Source organism: Sarcophilus harrisii, chromosome 3 (genome assembly GCF_902635505.1).
Source record: "Sarcophilus harrisii chromosome 3, mSarHar1.11, whole genome shotgun sequence".
Classification (NCBI taxonomy): domain Eukaryota; kingdom Metazoa; phylum Chordata; class Mammalia; order Dasyuromorphia; family Dasyuridae; genus Sarcophilus; species Sarcophilus harrisii.
The window spans coordinates 434,404,453-434,427,375 of NC_045428.1; the positions used below are offsets into that span (position 1 = coordinate 434,404,453).

The 22,923-nt window shown below is 36.3% G+C and overlaps 1 protein-coding gene across 1 annotated transcript in view; it reads right to left on the reverse strand.

The window, feature by feature from the left end:
- Positions 1 to 22,000, reverse strand: part of USPL1 (ubiquitin specific peptidase like 1) — a 36,977-nt gene extending 14,977 nt beyond the window's left edge. Inside the window, exons 1-6 of the mRNA XM_031960742.1 lie at positions 21,304 to 22,000; positions 19,185 to 19,358; positions 18,554 to 18,682; positions 16,640 to 17,294; positions 3,793 to 3,906; positions 955 to 1,084 (exon numbers count right to left, since the gene is read on the reverse strand). Of these exons, the coding sequence (XP_031816602.1) occupies positions 955 to 1,084; positions 3,793 to 3,906; positions 16,640 to 17,294; positions 18,554 to 18,682; positions 19,185 to 19,283 (1,127 nt within the window). The 5' untranslated portion in view covers positions 19,284 to 19,358; positions 21,304 to 22,000. The remainder of the gene's footprint in view (positions 1 to 954; positions 1,085 to 3,792; positions 3,907 to 16,639; positions 17,295 to 18,553; positions 18,683 to 19,184; positions 19,359 to 21,303) is intronic.
- Positions 22,001 to 22,923: the final 923 nt, after the last annotated feature.

The following is a 22,923-nucleotide window of genomic DNA, read 5'->3' on the forward strand; positions in this document are numbered from 1 at the left end:
TCCTTCCCCAATTTCAGTTAAATAGATAAAAAGATGTTCATGGTGATTTTCCAGAGATAAAAAATGATTGAATTGCCTATTCCCATGCTCACCCCCAGGTGCCAGACTCAAGGGTTACAACATGACCATCTCACCGAGGGGTTTCAAAGCTGGGGCAGCTCATAGCTCAGTTTACCACTTCTGTCAGGAGAAAGAAAATAGGATGGCCATGGTGGATGGTAAGTCTTCCATGGGACTGAAGGAAGGAATGAGAAAACAGAAGTAACTATTCTTTAAGAATATCTGTGAAATCCTATGACCCTGAAATTGATCTCCCTCCTCTCAGAGGCAGTAATGGGCAATCAGAGACCTGAAATTATGGTGGGGGAAGTGAGAAAAACTCCACACCTAATGCTAACCTAATGTCAACTGTTCTGGGCCTTCATTCCCTCAGCTGATTACAGGGATCTGATTATCAGTAGTAAAAACTAGAGGGGCTTAACTGTCATAACACTCAAATGAGATAATATACGCAAAAATCTCCTTTGCAGACTTAGTAAGTATCAATTATTATTATTGAACAGTCTCGTCCTAAGCAAGAGTGAAACAACCATATGTATGTGTTGAAAGATTCTTATTTATTTTTACTAAGGAGAAAATCCAAGGAAACTATAAGCACTAGATAGTTTCTTTCCCTTTTTAAACATTTGCCAATCTAAACTGTTATATATAGGGTACAAATAATACTAAATTATCCTATTCCCCTATTCCCACCCCCACCCCCCAAAAAAAAACAAACCCAGGGTATCCCTTGATTGTTCAACTTGCAGGAAGCAAATTTAGACACAAGCACACAATTGGAACAACTGGAACTGTAAGATTATTTATTCAAGCAAAGACTTTTCAAATTCTGTGTGCCTGCATATTTACAAAGTTTTAGTATTTTAAAAAATAATTTCAATGAAAATATCTAACCTCTGTTGATATTTGTTTCCACACTCAGAACACTCAAAGTTCCACGAAAAAGATGACATGAAGAGTGTTTCAATGAGAGGTTCCATTTGTAGAAGCAAGGGAAATGCAAACACAGGACTTTCCATATTACCTTTAAAAAAGGAAAAAGTGCTTTTGTGATACAGATTTTTAAACATAATCAAGAAACAATCAAGAATATCAGTTATTTTACTTACTACTACAACTGTCATCTGCTAAATAATGGTTGCACACCTAATTTTAAATTGGAAAAAAATTATAACCTCACTCCCCCACCACTCTCACAATTTCTTCGCTAAAGGTTCCATCTTTTCCCCAGACTGTCTTCCCCTCAATCCCCAAGACTATTGTGACAACTTATTTTAAAAGCATAAATCAAGTAGGGAGACAAGAAAAAGAAAAGTAGGAAAAAGAATGGAAGGAAAAGGAAAAGAACGGTTTTTCTCTGATGAATTAAGGATAACCTAAGAAATTAGGTTACAAGTTTGATCCAAGACTATTACAATTTTTTTTTTTTTTGTTTAGTCATAAATGATTTTAGCTAAAGATCTTGAAATAATTTGTGAAAAAGAATCCTGGAATTTGAGAACTAGAAATCTTAGTTCTAGTACTTTTACTCCTTATTTCACATACTGAAGTTCAGAGTTGTTAAATAAAAAGCCCAAGACTACACAACTGGTTAATGGCAGAAATAGGAGTAAAACCTCACTCATGACTCCTAATTACCCTAGCTAAAGTCTACTTCTTTCTCAGAAGAATTAATTTCAAGAATAAGTGTTGTTAAAGATCACCAAATATGGCTGTCTTTAAAAGAAAACTAACTATAATTATTAAGCTTGGCCTTGAAGAAAAGAGAAAAAAAATCCCTCTACCACCTATTCTGTCCTAAACTGGGAAGGTCTCTTTATAGATGTGAAACTGCATAGATTATCAGATTCCACTGTATGGAGAAGAATTTTGCTGCATATATTCATATATACATACATATATGTATATATGTATGCATGCATGTGTTTGTGCATATCTGTAAATGCTGGCTTCCAGTTCTACAACCAATAAATCTCCCTTTTATACTCAACTCTCAAGCTCTAATGGGGGATAAAACATGCAAACAACTACACAATGAAATATATAAAAGACACATTGGATAATCCAAAGAAATAAGGCACAAACATCGAAGGAGATCAGGAAAGGTTTTGTGTGGAAAATGGGATTTTTACCTTAGTTGTGAAAGAAATCATGAGGTAGAGAGGAAAGAAAAGAATTCCAGACCAGGGGAATATACAGTGAAACTGCTTACAGTTTGGAAATGAAATATGAGGGAGGCAGAGAGAGAGAGGCTTGGAAAGACTGGACAAGAGAAATGACAAGGAAGATTGTAGAGGGGTTTAAACAACAAAGACTTTATATTTGATCCTGGAGGTAATAAGGAGTCGTTTTAGCTTACTGAGTAGAGATGGCATAGTCAGACCTGAACTTTAAGATCAGTTTGACACCTGAGTAGAAGATAGACTCAGTGAGAAGAGACTTGAAGCAGGGAGAGATTGCTACTGCAATAGCCTAGAAATGAAGTAATGATAGTGTCAAAGAAGAGAAAGAGGCATAAATGAAAGATGCTATAAAGGTAAAATCAACATGAATAAAAGCATGCTGGACAAAGAATTTAGGAAATGAGAGATCAAGGACAACAACTACATTTTGAACTTGGGTAACTAGGCGTATGGCTTCTCAATAATAGAGAATTTAGGAAGACAGATGAGTTTAAGATGCCCATGAGAAATCTACTTGAAGATAGGAGTCTAGAGATCTGAAAACCTATTATTCCCATTCTGCCCCTCAACCCCTTGAGTTACACATCATTTGACTATGTGATCTAAAATTACTTGACTGTTTTATCTTTCAGTATAAATTATATTTTAAAAAGAAATGATCTGCTTGGCAAACTATACTGACCAAACTAACTGAATAACTGACTGCTGTCCCACACTGAGTAGAACACAAATATAGCCAAGTCCCTAGTTGTAGAGACTCAGACTGTTTAATAAATTTAACAGATTAAATTAATGTATTAATATATTAAATATCACAAAATATTAATATTTGTTATACTCCATTAATACTTTTACATATTAATATTTTTAGTGAATATTAAAAGAAAAAACATTTATCAAATTATATCTCATTCATATTAAATTTCAATTTTTGTGCACATTTTACATTTTATGGAAGAAATACGTGAATACAACATAAATATTAAAGTGTGTACTTAAAATTTTTAGCTACTATAGGTTTATGATTTTAAGTTTGAAGACCATTCTCCTAAAGAAATTCGACCCTCAAAAACCAGACAAAAAACTATGACAGAGTTTGCTCTTCTCATCAGTACAATGTTCCAACAGAATTCCAAAAGACTCATGATGAAAAATGGCATCCACGTTGGCATCCATATTGAGAGAAAGAACTATGGAATCTGAATACAGATCAAAGCATACTACTTTTACTTTCTCTTCTTTTTCATGGTTTTATCCTTTTCTCTATTTCTTCCTTTACAACATAGCTAATGTAAAAATATATTTAGTATTATTATACATATATAACCTATTTCAGACTGCTTGGTGTCTTGGAAAAAGGGGAGAAAAAAGAGGGAGGAAAAAAACTCAAAATCATATAAAAATGAATGATGAAAATCTTTACATGTAATTGGAAAAGAATAAAAATACTAATTGGAAAAGAATAAAAATACTAAAGTACAGAAAGAAAAAGAAAAGAAAATGAAACCAACTACAAGACAGAACACTTCCATCACTGCAAATTACTTACCTAACTTACAATGAAGTTTTGGTTGAAGCTTAGCAAAAATTTTGTTTCTGACTTCATTGAGATGAGTCTCAGCCTTTCGAAGTCTATCTGAAACATTCTTTATACAACTTTCATCTAGAAATAAAAATACATAGCATACATTAGCATTTTGTAAAATTCTTATTAATCTGTCTTTTCTATCAGCATTTTAGAGAGTCATTTAATAGTGGACAGAGAAACTCAAGTCAGAAATATCTCAGAAACAAACTGGCAGTCTGACATTGGGTACATTTAATTTTCTCAGTACCCTGAAACAATCATCCAAGAGTATAAACTGAAGAGCAGATACTATTAGCACTAGTTACAGCCACATGTGATTCAGAACACTCTTGAATGCAGCCCAAACCAAACTTAAATCTGATTAAATGGGACATATTTAACAAAATAATAAACAAAAGTACAATAAAACATAGATATTGTTAATATATACTTTTCCAAATCAACACATAACCTGCAGGGATCCTTATTTACCATTTAGTAATCAACATTTCTCTTTTGCCTCCTTATCCCATTATCACAATCCCAATTTTGGATTACTCGTCACCCACTTCCTTCATTCTATTCCTATTCTGCTGAATGAAATTGAGGGAAATCAGCACATATGCTTATTGAATCTATAACAAATTTCTTCTCTCAATTGGACCCTCATAGTAGTGAGGCAATATCTAAAACCGTATCAATTTGCTATCTCTACTTTTATTTATTTATTTATTTTTTTGATTTACATTTCATCATCTTTTTTTTTATTTAATAGCCTTTTATTTACAGGATATATACATGGGTAACTTTACTGCATTAACAATTGCCAAACCTCTTGTTCCAATTTTTCACCTCTTACCCCCCCCCCACCCCCTCCCCTAAATGGCAGGATGACCAGTAGGCTATCTCTACTTTTAACATCAAGATTTTAACCCTTACCTCTCTTCAAGCCTCCCACAGAACACTGTGCCCTCAACTCTCCAAAGAACACCTTACAATATACTTAAAAATCATTGAGTAGAGATAATTTTATACTTTTTTTCTGTTATCCCCAATGCTTAGCATATAGTATTTGGCACGTATCGGATGCTTAAAAAATGATTCATCAATTTATTGGATACTCATTCCTTTCTGGGTTTTTGTAAATGCTCTCTTCTCTCTCACTTTTCCTTACTTGTTTGACCAATACTTCTTCACATTCTTTTGCTGAATCTTCAAGTAAGTCAGGAAAGAAAAGAGAAAAAGAAAAGAAATAGGAACAAAGCTCTATCTAGGGTTTTCTTGTCTTTTCATTCTCTATTTTCTCATTTGATCCTCTCATCAGCTCCCATTTATCATCAGGGTTCAACTATCTCTAGGCAGATACCCCAGTACCTTACCTTGGTCCTAAAACCCCTATTTTTATCTTCCTTTTATGTGTTTTCTAGACCAAATAAAAGAAAACTCTTTGAGGGTAGAAGGTGTCTTTCTTTTTGCCCATATTCAAAGGGCTTGTTGGCGCATAGAAAGCATTTATTTAATAAATACTTGTTGCCATGACTATCCAGATAAATCCCACAACTATATGTGTATTTAATTCCAAAGGTTTGTCATCTCAGCAATATACTGGAATTTTCATTCTTCCTTATCTAACATATTCAATCAGCTGCCAAATCCTGTCATTTCTATCTTATCAACCTTTCTCACATCCTAATCCTCTCTCTCCACTGACAGTTATACTACCCCAAATAGTTCAGGCCCTCATCACCTTTTGCCTGGACTATCACAATAGCCTCCTACCTAGTCTCCTGTCCATCCTATACATTGTTGCCAAATTTTTATTGCCTCTATAATAAAAAATAAATTCCAGTTTAGCTTTTAAAACTCTATACAACCTGGCCCCTACCTCTTTTTCAAGCCTCACTGGCCATTACTCTCCCTCTTACACTCTATAATATGACCGAGCTAGCTTTTTTCTCTTCTTCATAAATATCTGTGCTCAAAAAACTGCCTATGATCGCCTTTCTCCTGGTATGAACCCATTCCCTTGTATAGGATAGCACTTTGTCTTTACCTCTACCTTCTGTATGAAGCCTACCTGATGCCTGATACCTATACCAAGTGTGAGTGCCTTTCTTTAAAAAAAAAAAACCTATATTTGAATACTTGATAATTATCTTTATTGATTTCAATTAACTTCATTAACTTTCCATTTATACAATGAATAATATACATATTTGTATGTACTTATTTCCTTCCACTAGAATGTAACCCCCACTTTAAGTAAGGATTGCTTCATTTTTTGTACTTGTATCTTCATGTCTTAACCACTGCTAGTACATATTTAAGTAATTTTACAATATTTAAGTATGCACTTAAAACATTTGTTGATTGATTGATATTCCAGAACTTATTTTTCTTCCCCTCAAACCCTTTTCCCCTTCTGAATTTCCCTAATACTTGCAAGGACATCAGGAACCTCCCAGTCACCCAGACTGGCAATCTTTTTTGTGTCATCCTTGACTCAAGTTACTCTCACCCCTTATTTTGATTGGTTAACAAATCTTGTTTCTACTCACACAGCCACCACTTTAATTCAGGATCTCATGTTTCACCTGGACTATTTCAACAGCATTCTAAATGGACTCACTGTCTCAAGTCTCTTTGTTCCAATCCATCTTCTTCCTAAACAGCAAGTATGACCAAGTCATCCACTGCTCCCAACCCACACCCTTTAATAAATTCAAGGAGTTTCCTATTAACCTCTAGGATCAAATACGAACTGCCCCATTTGCTATCTAAAGCTCTTCCCAACCTGACTTTAGACTCTAGTCTTCTTACATCTTATTCCCTTCCTCTTCCTCACACTCTACAAACCTAACTGCATTGGCCTATTTGCTGTTCCACACAAGATATGTCCACAACTCTTGGAATACTTTCCTTTCAGTTCTATGAAAATTTAGGCATATCCTACCTTTTTGAAAGACCTTTCCCAATCCCCTCAGCTGCTAATATGTTCCCTTTTGAATTTATCTTCCACCTATTGTGAATATTTCTTGTATATATATCTAATATGTCTCCTTCATTAAAAAGTGAGCTTCTTAAGAGCAGGGATCATTACTCTGTCTTTTTTTTTTGTAATTCCAGTGTTAAGGCACAGTAACCAGCATTAAAGTGTTCAATAAATGTATATTGAGTTTTGAGTTTCCTGCCAAGATGGCTACCTGAAACAGTAAAGCAATTCACCCAGATCACTAATTAATAATGATGATGACCATGACGATGACAGCAATTGCTGGCATTTATGTACATCATTAAGATTGGCAAAGTGTTTTACAAGTATCTCATTTGATCCTCACAACAACCATGAGAAATAGATGCTATTATTATCCCACTTTACAGATGTGGAAAATGAGGCAATTAGGTTAAATGTCGAGGGTCTCCCAATCAGTGGCTGAAAGCAGGCCAGCAAAATCCTGAAATTCACACCAGGCCAAGTAATGACTAAAAAAAAATCCAACAACAAACTACAGTAAGTGATCTCTTCCACTACATAAAAAGTCAGTCAGAAGCCTGCTATTAATAAGAAAGGGGAAATTCTCAAGCACAGCCAGAGATAAGACATGTAAAGACAGGATACATGCAGCTGCAATGATCCTGTGTCCAAAGGCAATGAAAGTAGATAGCACAGAAAGCCTCAGAGAGATCAGAGTCCCAAGGCATGGCCCTTATAAATCCTATGGAGATCCACCAGAAACTACACTCAGGAACAGAAGAGTCTAGGCTCATGAAGCTCTAAGAGCTTTGTCCAGCAACATCACATTAGGCCTTAATGATCCAGCATTATGAACCCCAAAAATGTGGAGATACGAAACTAAGGGAGTTTAAGTTCACAAAAACTAGGGCAAGTCCAAGAAGAACTAACCACCTCATCCAAAAGCCCAACAGTAAGCAACAGTCTTGGCACAAAGCTCCATTTAGGAACTCAATTTGGAGACAGAATTCATTGTTAACAAAATTTAAAAATAATTGCAAATCTATTTATGGTAAGCAGAAACTAAATTTTTTAAAAAAGATTTTCCCACAAAAATCACATGAATACCTAGAAGAAATGAAATGAGACAACAGAGAATAGCTTAGAACAAAAAAATAAAAATAAAAGAATATCTAAGATATCTGATGATAAAAAGCTGATCTGGAAAAGAAATTTAAGGAAAAATTATTTAAGAATCAATGGACTCACTGAAAATTATATTTAAAAATAAAAACAAAACTTGAATACTATATTTCAAGAAATCAAGAATGAAAACTGCCCAGGTCTATTAGAACTGGAGAGTAAAATAAAGATAGAATACATTAATCACTTTCTGAAAAAGAAAAAAACCCCAAAAGAAAAATCTCAGAAGTATTATAGTTAAAATGCATAGCGTCTACTTCAAAAAAACAAAACAAAACAAAACAAAACAAAAAAAAAAACTCCCCACAAGCAACCAGAAAGAAGTTCAAGTATTAAGGAACTACACAATGTGGATTGTATCAAGACAAAATTTATTTAAGAAAAACAGAGAGAGGCAATTAGGTGGCATAGTGGTTAGAGCACCAGTCATGAAGTCAGGAGGACCTAAGTTTAAATCTGGCCTCAGACACTTAACACTTCCTAGCTGTGTGACCTTGAGCAAGCCACTTAATCCCAATTGCCTCAGCAAAAAAACAAACAAAAAGAAACCAAAAGAACAGAGATCCAGAGTGGAGTAAATTGTTTTTTTTTTTTTTTTTTTTTTTGGGGGGGGGAGTGTAAAATGGGAGAGGAGCTCTCATAGTCCAGTCAGATTGACCTGATTCCTTCCTCATACACTACACTCTCTCTCCCAAATCCACACTCCCATCTCCCATGGCACTGTACTTTGCCATCTATGGGACACAGTCCTTCCTAATATAGTACAGGGCACCTAATAGTCACTTAGTAAATGCTTTAGTAAATGCTTTCTTTCCCATATCTGATAAGGACACCATAGATCCAACAGCCCAGGTTCAATACCTCTGTAGTTCTTTAATACAGAGTAGTTATAACTCCTTACTTTCCCTCACCCACACATCTAATTTGCCAGATTCATAAAATCTCTGGCATCCATGATTTCCTCACTACTCACATGGCTACCACCTTGGAAACCTAGCTCTAAATCTCATTATCTTTCCCCTAGATGTTGCAATGACTTACCAAGTAATTGATCTCCTTACCTCAAACTCCCTACTTTAGTCTATCCTCTATAAAACTGTTAGAAGCAATTTTCTCTGACCAAGTGACTCCCCTACTCAAATTCCAATGGTTCTCTATTCTATCTAGGATACAAACCCCTCCACAACTTTGTCTGGCTTTTAAAGTCCTTTACCAACATGATCCCAACCTATCTTTCCAGCCTCAACATAAATTACTCCCTCTTTTGAACTTCATGGTCCAGTGAACTTCTAGTTGTTCCTCACACACCACCCCACTCTCTAGGCTTTTATTTACCACTCTTTTTCATGCCTATAATTGACCTCCTAAAGAAAGACTTTCCCAATCCTTCAAAATGCAGCTCAAAAAACATCTTCTAAAGAAAGCCTTTCCAAATCCCCCAAATGCTATTGCCCTCCCTCGGTCCTGTTTTGGATTTATCCACATAAATACATGTCTCCCTTATATAAACTGAAGCTAAGTGACACACATAGAACCAGGAGATCATTGTACCTAGCAAAAACAAGATTATGTGATGATCAACTGTGATGGACATGGCTCTTTTCAACAATGAAGTGATTCAAGGCAATTGTAATAGACTTGTGATGAAAAGAGCCATTCACATTCAGAACTATGGAAACCGAATATGGATCAAAGTGTATTTTCAGTTTTGTTGCTGTTGTTGCAAAATTTTTTTTTCACCATTTGATCGGAATTTTCTTGTGCAGCATGACAAATACAGAAATGTTTAAAAGAATTGTACATGTTTATCCTATATTGAATTGCTTGCTGTCTATGGAAGGAGAGGAAGAAGAAAAATTTGGAGCACAAGGTTTTGTGAAAGTGAATGCTGAGAACTATCTCTGCATGTATTTGGAAAAATAAAAAGCTATTAATAAATACGCTTCAGAGCTTCTCTTTGTGGTGGCAAAGAACTGGAAATTGAGGGTATATCCATTTATTGGGGAATGGTTGAACAAGATGTGGTATATGATAGCACTGGAATACTAGTATACTCTAAGAAACGATGAGAAGAATGCTTTTAGAAAAAGCTGGAAACATTTATGTGAAGTGATGAAAAGTGAAGTAAGCAAGACCAGAAGAACACTGTACATAGTCCCAGTAACACTGAATAATAATCACTTAAGAATGAATTTTCAATGATAAAATGATCCTAGACAATTCCAAAACTCATGATGAAAAATGCTATCTACTTCCACAGAAAGAATTGATGGAGTCTGAAGGCAATTTGAAGCATACTATTTCTTCATGTTTTTTTATCTGTGCTCTTTCACAACATGACTAATATGGAAGTGATTTGCATGACTGCACAAATATAACCTGTATCAATTTGCTTACTGTCTCAAAAAGAGGAGGGAAAAAGGGAGGCAATTTAGAATTTTTAAAACTGCTAAAAATGTTTTTTACATGTAGTTGGGGGACAATATTATTTTTAAAAATGCTTATTGATTGAAATAGTTGGTTTCAAACCTTTTCCTTTCACCTCAAACCCTTCTATACTCTCATACCACCCCTCACTCTCTAACCACCTCACTACCTATTTCACAAAGAAAATGGAAGCCATCTATGGAGACTCTCTCTCCCATCTTCTCTGTGTCTCTTCACCTCAGCTCTCTCCCTCTTGTCCAGTCTAAGAAAAATAACTACTTTTCCAATTCTTAAGGGCACAGATCTAGAGCTGGAAGGGGACATCAGAAGCCAGCTCATTCTACCCCCCTCATTTTACAGATGAGAAAATGAGGTTCTATGCACAACATTAAATGACCTGGCACATTCTCTGACTCCAGAACCAATCAATCCTCTTTTCTACTCATGACCTTTATTATCTCCTCCAGAAGCTTGCCACAGCTCCTGTTCCTCTCCTCTTCCCATGTCTCTCTCTTTCACACACACTTTACCTATTTTCCTATCTGACTCCTTTTTATGCTGCCTATGAAATATGAAGGCTACCATCATGCTTTAAAAACAAACAAAAAAACACTTCCCTTGACTCTGTAATCTTCTCCTACATATGATCATCCTATATTTCTGTTCCCTTTTGGGGCCAATTCCTAGAAAGATGCTAGTAAGCTACCTCCATCTACTTCCTGATCAACCCCCCTCACCTAACAACCCTCTGCAAATTATTTCACCACTCAGATCACTAATAAACCCAATGTAAACCCAATGATCTTTCCTCAGTAGTCTTTTTGACAGGTTTTGATATTGCTGATGACTTCTCTCTAGATTCTCTTTACCCTAAGTTTCTCCTGGTTCTCGAGCTATTCTATGGCTACTTATTATTTTCTGTTGGTAGACTATCATCCATTTCCTACCCTTTCAATATATATGCTCTTTAACACTAACACAAACAAGAGCAAAATGTCTTAGTTATTGTTGTTCAGTCACTTCTCATGACTACATGTGGAGTTTTGTTGGCAAAGATAGTGGAGTAGTTTGCTATTTCCTTCTCTAGTTTATTTTGCAGATGAGGAAACTGAAACAAACAGCGTTGAAGTGACTTGCCCAAGGTCACACAGGTAGTTAAGTTGTCTGTGGCTGGATTTGTACTGCCCTCTAATGTCTCAGTACTGTACTACCAATTGCTTACTAGACATTACTTCTTGGATGTCCACAGATAAAATGGAATTCACCTTTCCCTGAAACTTTCCCCTCCATATGGAAATATGTTTAAAAGGAATGTACATGTATAACTAATCAGATTGCTTAATAGCTTGGGGAGGAAGAAAATAAGAGAAAATATTTGGAACATAAAATCTTACAAAAGTGAATGTTGAAAACGATCTTTACATGTATTTGAAATAATAAAATACTATTGAGGAAACAAAAAACAAACTGTCCCTCTTCCAAACTTTCCTATTCCTACTGAATATATTATCATCTTGAATAATCCCTGACCCTCTTTCTTATCCCATTATATCCAATCAATTGCTAAATCCTGACCACATTCTTCTCCCACAACATCTTTCACATTTGTTCCCCTCTCTCTATTTACAATGCTATCCTAGCTCAAGCTGTCATCATCTTTCTGGAATTATCAAAACTGCCTTCTTCCAATCTCTTTTTTCCAATCTCTTTTCCATGCGAAAGGTTCTCACTGTAAGGTTTACGGACCAATGGGGGTTCCTGAGATCCTTTTTCATGAAGCCCAAATTATTTTCAAAATATTAAGCCATTTAAATTTTGAATATTTATATTTTTCAAAAAATATAAGCAAAAACCCTTGGGAGAGAACTGCAATAATTAGAGAATGTAAAGGGATTCTGTGACTAAAAAGTTTGAGAGCCACTGCTCGACATTTCAAGTAAAAAAACCAATTTTAGACTTCCATATTCAAAAATCTTCAATTACAATTATCTATGCTAAATTATGAACTCCAAGTCACATACAATAATATTCTGTTCATGGAATCCAAGCCCAAACTATAAATAACTTGTAAAGTCATTTGGAATTATGCAAGAAAAGTTAACAAAGTGTTATTCCCTTTGATCTAGAGAACTCTCTACTGGGAATTTGTCCCAAGGTCAAAGATAGGGGAAAAAAACACCACCACATCCATATATTTGAATATGCATAATGATACTTTTTTGTAATAAAAACAGAAAGTGGTAACAAGTGAGTTCCCATCAATTAGGAAACAAACTTTAGCATATGAATGTCATGAAACAGTATTGTATCATAAGAAATAAGGAACTCAGAGAAACAAGAGAAGACATATGAACTGTTGTATGCTGTAATGAGCAGAATAAAACAACATACACAGATGACTATAATAATATAAACCAAAAACATTAAAATAAGGCCAAAGGATAAATAATTCTTATAACTAATCTCGGCCCTGGAGACTTTGGTAAATAAATACCTCCCTTCTCTTCTCATAGGAGACTATGAGTAAAGAATGATATATATACATATACATATGTGTGTGTGCACGCGCACAGTCATCCTGTTGATTTTGCATACTGTTATCTTTGCTACAAAAGGAAAACCCGTTCAGGTGCAACTAAGATATAAAAGTAAAAAGCAACTGGCACATTTAAAAAAAAAAAAGTAAAAGGCATATACAAAACATTTTTAATTATGAACACCTTAGTACTAGCTCTGCTCTCAAGGTCTCTTAGTTACTTTCTAACTATATTTCACATTATTTTCTTTTGTACACTTAAATTATAGCTAAATTGAGCTATTAGCTGTTTCCCATATTTGGCATTTTACCTCCTGTTCATGTACTTGAAATAAGCTGTTCTCCATACTTAGAAAGCATCCCTCTTGACCAGAACTAGACCAGAAACCAACCATTGGAAATTTAATTTTCATGCCTGAAACTCCCACCCTGAGGCCTTTTTTGCAGACTGGGACACTCAGTCATCTATTACATCTAGAATCAGCTCCCATCATATTTTCTTTCACCCACTGGCTACCTTCTCACTAATTGCATCTCTTCACTAACTGCCATGCCATCATGCAGGTATCCCCCTGTTTGACATCCCCATTTCCCTTCTATTTCTTGAACCATAATCAAATCAATTGCCAACACTCCTTGTAAGGATGTGTCAATCTCACTATCCCTATGACTTTCCAAACCAAACCATTTATTCTTCTCCCCATTAGAATGTAGAGTCCTGAGACAACTAGGTGTCAAAGTGGATAAAGCACTAGCTCTGGAGTCAGGAAGACCCAAGTTCAAATTTGGCCTCGACACTTGACAATTCCAATAACTTTGCCAAAAAAAAAAAAAAAAGCAAGATCCTTGAGGACAGGAACTTTCTCCACTTTTTTATTGGTACACCCAACACCAAGCACAATGCTTGGCACAGAATGCTTAATAAGTGGTTTTTCATTCATTCATTCATTTCTCTCTCCTTTTCAGAATATTTATCTTTAAAGCCTACAGATAATAATCCCATTTGGAAGACTTCCCTGATTTCCTAAGGTATTTGTGTTCTATCCCTCTTCAAATGATTTATGTATTTAATTAGCTATGACCATGCTATATCCCCTGACACAGCTTCTACAACATAGAACATGGGATTGTTTTGTTTTTGTCTTTGCATATCTAGCATACAACATCTCCCCTTTGGACACAACAGGTCTTCAATAAATGTTTGATGACATGAATTACTGGGCCACTGTTAACTTATGTATAAGTCCTTCATGAAATCATTCTATCCATATAACACCCCATCCAGATAATGGTGGTAATAATTTATAAACTTCCAGGTTATTCTCCCTTTTTTTCAAGGAAGTCAGTATCTACCTGATACTATTCCTCTCAATCCCAATTCTGTTCTTATGTTAGACCTACAGGGATGTTTAATGGTTTAAGCTCACAAAGGCTCATTCTTTGATGAAGAACAAAAACCTGTAAAACATATTGGTTATACATACTTCAAACTTATTTGGAGCACTTGGGTCTTCTTGGGGATAAGACTTGTAAAGATAAGCAGTATGGAATAGAAGATAATCAATCTCAGAGTAAGAAAGTCCTGGGTTGAGATACTATCCTTGACAGTTACTGACCCTGGACAAATTAAATTTTTTATTGCCGGAGGTGTATAAGACTACAATGGGCAAAATCAATGCTAAACTGTATTGGTAGTAAATACAGATTAAAAAAAAAAACAAAACCCACCCCTTGCAAGCACCCTTACAAAAGTAGCATGTTCTGATCTAGTCAAAACACATCTGTAGTACTTCATCCATTTCTAGGTGGATAGCAAGAGTTAAAGTAACAAAGTTATGGCATCATGATGACTTAATGTAACCAGACACATTCAGCCTGAACATAAGACTGTCAGATATAAAGAAAAAAAAATCCTAGCTGTCTCAAATATTTGAAATGGGATTAATCTGCTTGGCTGGAGAAGACAGAACGTGCCAATGAATGAAAAGTTAAAGTTTAGGGCTACCTAAAGAAATAGTAAATTCCTTCTCATTGGAAAGAGTTTCTAAAGATACTTAATTTTATTAGGACTGTTAACTATATTTATGATTTGAATAGGGACTTAATTAGATCACTGATGTCCCAATTCTTAAAATTTTATTAAAAAGTAGGTAAACAGTACTTTTCAGGAACAGAAATTACAAGATTATGCTGTTTCAGCCTCTGTAACAGTTAAGAAATGGAATTCCCCAGGAAATACTTTCATTTTGAGGTATAAGAAATATGGACATTGAGGAATTAGTTCTAGAGATCTCCAGCGAATATACTATGCACGTTTCCTGCCTGAAATAGTTAATTCAGGTTTAAAATGTAAGATAGCTTTCTTCCTAATTGTACAAGGTGAAATAGTGTGAGAAATGTCTCTTTATACTATTGCTTATTGCAAAAGATTATCAGTATCTATAGGCCAAATTGAAAAAGACACAGAGAAAAAAGACACAAAGACAAGGAAATACTGCTAAGGTCAAAGAGAAGTCAAAATGAGTATAAAGAGACTGACAAATGAAGGAATGTAAATTATAAGAAAAAAAAGAAATTCCATTCCAATATAACTATGTAACAGATGTGATATTTCTATGAAGAGTAAAGAAACCATATCTTCTAAAGAAAGCTGTCATTTACAATCAAGGAAACACTAAAGAAAATAGAACAATACTAGAATAAAAATGAGGAATACTGACTGTTACAGCACTCAGCCAGCCAAACCTGAAGAAGCAGCTACCACCCACTCTCAAAGAAAAGACTAAATAAAGATAGAGTAGTGCTAGGGCAAAGGGAAGGAATAGTTTCTTTCTGTTGCTTCTAACAGGAAGAGATGCATGACACTTGTAGATTCAGAAAAAGTAGATTATTCTTTAAGTTCAAAGAAAAGTTAAGGATCACATGAACAAAGATCCCAAAAGAATCCTTTTGGGGGAAAGAGAATATAAAGGCTCTTTAAAATGTAATGTTGACTGTAACAATTTCAAACAAGGCCAATCAGGCTATGAGGGAGGAATCTAGCTTGAGAAGCACAATGATGAACTCAAGATTTTAAAGAGTATTTTGATGTCGGGGGAGGGGCTGGGGGAGATACTTAATCCTGGACAGCTAGTGTAAGAAGACTGAATTTGCCACTCATTAACCACATAAACATAGGTAAAACGCTAAGAATATTTGCCCTATTTCCCAAAGTTCTTGTGAAGAAAACATTATTTGAAATATTATTGAAATATTGAAATAATATGTCAATTATTATCACCAAAAACAGAGGAAGGACATATAACCAAGGACAAAAAAAATGTTAAAAAGTGTCAGCAAAATTGGATTACGATAAGCAAAAGTTTGAAACAAAAAGGGCTTTAAATATTCAAAAAAGGAAAAGGAAAAGAAAAAATAGGGATTAGCAAAGACCATACAACACTAACAGAAGACAAAAAAGTCAAGAGTCACTCAACTTCTATTATTTCTTCCGTCTTTACCACCAGGAAAAACATACTTATAACTTCACAGGACGGAACAAATATTGTGAAAAGGAAAATGATGTCCAAGAAAAAGACATCTGTTAAATGAGTGGTAATTAGTATACTTGTTAAATGAGTGGTAATTAGTATACTTAACTCTTCTTCATACTCTATGCAACCATCATCAATATTACAATAACTTAAAAACAAAAGAATACAGTTACCAACCTTTAGCACCATTCAAATGATGAGCAGTCAAAAGCAGGCTTGCCTGATTATATTTGGTATACAACTGCTGGAAAATAGATTCTTCTTTAGGACATAGCTCTGTCACAGCTTTTTTTAACCCTTCCAAATGTACTAATGCTGATAGAATACAGTCTAACCAACAGAGAGCATATGCATTTCTCCACTGAAGACATGTAGATTCAGCAAATGGCAAACTTTTATCCTCCAGTAGGATTTCTAATTTACTTGCATCCACTTCAGGTTTTGGAACACTCTCAGTCTGGGAGCCAACAATAAAAGGAGGTTCTTCAGTTATCTGGTCTGCAATTTCAGCTTCCAAAATCACACTCTGCTGCAAAGATTCAGGTGCCTTGTTTGGGTTCTGCTGCCAATCTTGTAACATAACAGATAAATCTGATGAAGTTCTATATAAATTATATTCATCATGTCTGTGAGTAACCTCACTGTTCACAGTATGTTCACTGTCAAACAAAGTATTGCTGCCTTCTTCCTTTGAATTTGGTTCCAAAGATGAAGCAACACTGTTACTTTCCAAGATCTTCCTCTTTGGCCGTTTAGAGGGAGGTTGATAATTTTCCAAATCAATAGGAACTATAATGTTATCCAGTGACTTATAGCCCAGTGGATAAATGCACTAAGAGGAAAAAGAGAATCAAAAAAGATGAAAACTACAAAACGAAGTTACAAAATTTAATGTTATTAGCTGTAGTCTTATTCAGGAATAGAGAAGAGCACATACTTTCTGATTTTAAATAACTAATATAAAGATAATTCAAAAAGTAATCAAGTGTTTTTTTTCAATCTTATATAACAGTGATACACTCTTGGGAGCTAGAGGATGGGGTTAAAAAAATAAATAAATAAATCTGAAGGCCAAAAGAGAACACTATAAAAAGGAAATGCAAAAATCCCTGATTTCTTCAGTGTGAGAGTACTCAACTGACAAGAGTTCATTTTCTCTCTCTCATACTTATCTATGCTTTTCCCATCATGCCAGAGGCCTTCATCTTGCTCTTCTATTATCTCAGATATATTAACTATACTTAATCTATTTGTCTATCGTTTTTTATAAAACCAGTGATACATGTCCTTGATAATGTATTTCATATATTTTCTACAGCATATGTTAAATCTAGTTACATGCTCTAAGTAAATCATACCCACATCAGTTACTTTTCCATTGCCTTCAAAGACATTTAACTTATTTTCTATCTTGATAGGGTGAATAATTTTGCTCCAATTTTAACAACCCTTATCAATTTCAATAAAGCATGAATAAAATTATTTTTAAAATTCCTCAGCATGACTAGCCTGCTCTTAAAACATGTGGTACATGACTGAAAAAAAAAATTAATATGATTCAGAATAAATTTAAAATAGAATGATAAACTATAAAATATTTGCTTGTAAAAATAATATTTTTCTCTCCTATAGGTTCACTATCTTAGGAGTTCTTTCATCCAGCTTATTAATAGTTTCTGGAATGTAAGTATGTAAACATTACTATCATTTCACAGAAAACATGGGTTTTGTTTTGTTTTGTTTTCTTCACTGGAGAACTAGAAACAAATGTCCCAAAACTATTACAAATTACTAAAATATAATATAATAATTACTATAAATTAAATAATTTACTATAATAATAAATTCCTATTAATTACTCTCATGGATGTTCCTGAAGATCATTCAGAAATTTAAGAGTTAGTATCAAAATTACTTATAAAAATTGCTTATTTTTTAATCTTTGTATCTCCAGTAAGTAGTACAACATCTGGGACACAGTTAATAATACTGATTGAGTAGTTGAGAAAAGTTCAAAAAATGAAGGTTACCTATGGATTCTAACTAAATACAAGAGTTCTTTTAGCAAAATCCTAAAAATTAATTCATTACCTGTGGATCTTCACACAAAGAGATAGATTCTTGAAAATTGATTCGATAAGACTTTAAAATTTTGATCTTTCCTTTCTCTCTACAGGCTGGACAATACCCATCTGATGTAAGTTTAGCTGAATCACACTTCTGAGAAAGAAATAAAACAAGGTAAAATGTACGTATTCCCATATACTATCAAAGAAAGAAGTGAAAATACATTAGAAAATCTTTTCAATTCTCACACAATTGCTATACTAGCAATAGTTTTTTTAACATGACAAATAAAAGAAATGCACATAAGGATTTAAAATTTAAATTGTTGGTCAAAAAAGAATAACTAGTTTTAAAAGGTTTCTATATTAAAACAGCATTTTTATTTGCAAAGAAAAAGTGATATCAACAATGAACAGATTCCATGATTTTTAAGGTAAACCATAAATTTGTGAACTAAACTAAACACTTTCTTATGTCAATAAAACAGAGGTAAATATATGAAAATAATCTTTCGCCATTGCCATAAGATTTCCGTGGAAAGCATAATTTATAGAAAAAAAAAAGTTATTTGGTAAAAATAAAACCAAATTAGTTAATGGATCAAAAACAGAAGAAAAAAACAACTTTGCACAGAGTGGAAAACAAGCTCACTGACTTTTCCCAAATACCCCACCATGTGGAGTGTAGATATCCCTATACCAGTGTCTTGTCCAATCACTGGCAAACCATTTCCAATCTTCTGGGAATCCATCATTCCGAGTCATTGGCTAATTTATGTAACTTGTCAATATGTCCTTAGTCAATATCACTAAGGATTTTTCAATGAACCCTGGAAAAAAAAAAGTCAACAGGCAGTTAAGTTAAAATCCAATTAACTTTTAGAAAAGCCATTTAATTTTAGAAAAAGTCGGTGTTAAGTATATGTTGAAAATTAAGTAATATTCGGAGATAAAAATGTCTGTGAAATTATTATCCAAATCACAATTTGAAAAATATATTGTATTAGAACTGGCACTTATCTTTTACATTCATCTGTTACATTAGTCACACAAATTTTTTGTTGTGGAACAGGAGCAAAATCTTCCTGCTCCTCGGATTCATTTCCAACAGCATACATCCTAAACAGTACTTAATCTACAAAGAGCTTTATACTTTAGCAAAAAAGCAAGCTATACTTAACGGAGTTTGGAGATAAGATACTTTAATTCTAGTAACAAATTGAAATGAGTATTCTGAAATTATTCTGGGATAAGGTTTTAAAACTATCCTTTAATTGTTTTCAATTTCTAATGAGGGAGGAAATGCATAGAGCACTTGTTCCCCCTTCCTTGGACTGTCATAAGATTTCCTCAGGTTTAATAATATTTTTTTCTGCCAAGAATGAAATATTTAGGGGTTTTTTGGGGGGATTGTGTCTGTGTGTTGAATAACCTATATAAATTATATGAAAAACAGAAATACAAATAATACAAATTTTATGCAGATAAGTTAGGAAATCCCAAGATTACCTGCTAAGGGAACCTTTAGCAGTTCTCAAATGCTGAAAAGCACTGTTCCAGGGGTACCCTAAAAATCTCTTAGGTAGAAAAAATTTCAGTAGTATACAGTACTAAAATAATTCATTGTCAAAGTGAATTTTAACCCAAATCTTTAATATCATCTTATACTTAAGTAAATTACTTTGGCCTTAATCTGATTCTAAATAACATTCTTTCCTCCACTCACTCACTCATCTCAAGCCAGATCAGTTCAATATATTTCCTTGCTATGTTTCAATTCAGGTAATTCAAACTCTAAACTTATGGGAATAAAGTAAATTTCTACTGACTTACAATTCACAAAGACCTATCCTTAGACATTAATGTTTAAGGAAAATGGTCCTCTGTCTACCTTGAAAATACCTTCTTTAATTTAAAAAAAATCCATTTATCCGCTAACTCTATAAAGTAATTTACTTTTCTTGAAGATCCTCCTCCTCCTAACAAAAGCTATAAACTAATAACGGGCTGAATTACTAAAAGACAGCCTTGAGCACATCCTGAAATGGAGAACCCTGAATATCTCAGAACCATTCAAGCTAATCGTTTAGATATTTTAAAGGAACATTCTCGGTAGAGCTGGCAGGTAGTTTATCACCTGAGAGACAGCGATCGCGTCAGTAGGTTTTTCTCCGAGCCAAAGCCTAGGCTGGACGGTTGGCTGCATTCCTTAATGATCGAAACCACCCGCCCAAGGACTACTGACTTTATACATATGGTCACAAGGAGAGGTGGGCTAAGCTGGCCCCCGAGTCCGGTTCTCTCCCCACCTCAGGACTGGCTGACAAGACCCAGCTTCAGTCCCAGCCCGCCACCGCCTCGGGGCTCAGTGTCTCCCCATGCGGTCCCACGGGCCAGCCCTAGGGGAAGCGGGGGCGATTCAGCTCCCGGCACTTGATGTAGACGAGGACGCCTCAGCTCGGAGGAGAGTCCAGAGCGGAGCCCCAAGCCCGCGAACACGCCCCACCTCCCGCGGCCGAGATGCAGCCCACCCGGGAGCCTGCGGGGGGGAGGGAGCGGCGGCATTACCCGACTCGGGGAAGGACACAACTCTGGTTTCTCTTCAGGATTTACCTCTCGAATCCCAAACCAGTCCCTGTGCCCCACTTGAGCCTCCCTCAGCCCCTCCACGGTCCAGGCTTCAGTCCGTGGCGCGCTCCGCCGTACAGTCAGGAGGTCGCCTCCCCCTCCCCACCCATCCAAACAAGGACAAACAGCCCCCCGCAGCCCCCTCACCTGATGCTCGTGCCCGCCTCGCGCGCACCGGGACCATTCCCACGCCGACTCCGGCTCTGGCTCAGCCTCCAGCTCGAGCGTCGCGCGGCCTCATGAAACGTTCAACTCACGTTTCTCTCTCTGGGCCGCTCCTCCTCTAGGAGGAGAGCTTCTTCCTGCTCGTGTCCCCGGCAAATGGTTCCCTCTCGGCCCCCCCACGCTCACGGAATTTTGTTCCGGCCCCAGTAAGGCTAGCCGCAGGGGGGTGGGACAGAAGCGTGGAGATCACTAGAGCACTTCCGGCGGGACTGCGCCTGGGGGCGGAGCCGCCGGTGGAAGAGTCCGACGCCCTGTGTGGGCGTCCGGCAGAGAGAGAGTCACGTCGCCGGAATCTGCTGGAAATCACGCTAACGCGGCCGAGGAGGCGGGAGTCGCGGAGGATGATTAGAGCCGCTGCGCTGCCCGCGGCGGAGGGATTATGTAGTCCTTGGAAAGAGGCGGTGCCTAATCTTCCGCCCTAGGGCCTACAGTTTTGTTGTTGGGTTTTTGTTTTTGTTTTCTGGCGACCCTTGACCCCGCCCATCGGGATGCTTGGGAGCCTGGTTGCCGGGAAGATCGGGCCTACGGTTTGCACTCTGCAGATGCATAAGGCCTATCCTTAATACACTGAGACGTGCCCCGGCCGGAGACCTCGAGGTTCCGAGACCCTGCCCTTCCCCACCCCCACTCTTCTGATATGGCCGTCCTCGCGTACCCCCCCCCCTTCCCGGCGAGCTTTGCGGCCGCTCCCGGCAAACCCAGAACCCCGGCGTCCCGGCTCCGAGCTTGGGGAGGAGTGGGACTGCGAGAGCGCGTTTGCCCCCAGAACCGGGCTCTGTTGGTGACCAGATCCCCCTCCTGCGGAAGAGCACCGCTCCCAGGCGGGTCTGGACCGTTCGGAAGCTGCATCTCTTAGTCCTCACTGCAGGACCTCCCTCGTGCCTTCCGTGGGAGAACTAGTTGGGGTTTCCGCCCTTTCGTGACCTTGTGGTGCTGGTTTAACAGACCTAGAAACTTCCCGATGGTCATTGGGGAACTGGTTTGTTGTTTTTGTAAGCTCTTCGTGAACTGAAAGGTCAGAGAGCTTCTGGAATAAAATTTATTATTTTGATAGGGATTCTTAGCCATATGTGTGTCAAGGACCCTTTGTCACCCTACAGGCCCCTCTTAAGAAACGTTTTTAACCGTCTATCCATACATAGATTTATTAAAGAAACCAGTTGTATTGATAAGCCATCCCCCTCAAATGAAGGGCCTTCCCTCTAATTTATTTTCAATTTATCCTTTTTATATATAGCTTGTTTATACATAGTTGGCATGGGCATATTTTCTCCCTCGTTAGACTCAGCTTCAGAGCAAGAGGTATTTGTCCCCAAGACTTATTTACAGTTCCTTGGTACGTAGTAAATTCTTAGGAAATGTCTGTTGATATCCTATGATTAATCAAATTTTTTTTTTTTTAAATTCACGAAGAGTTCATGAATTAGAGCGGGAAAGTTGGCATCTATTTTGCCTTTTTTTTTTTTTAATAAAAGGGGGGGAAGGAGAAAAAACTCCAGTTTCTGTTAAACTATTACTAAAATGGTTTTTTAACTAATTTTA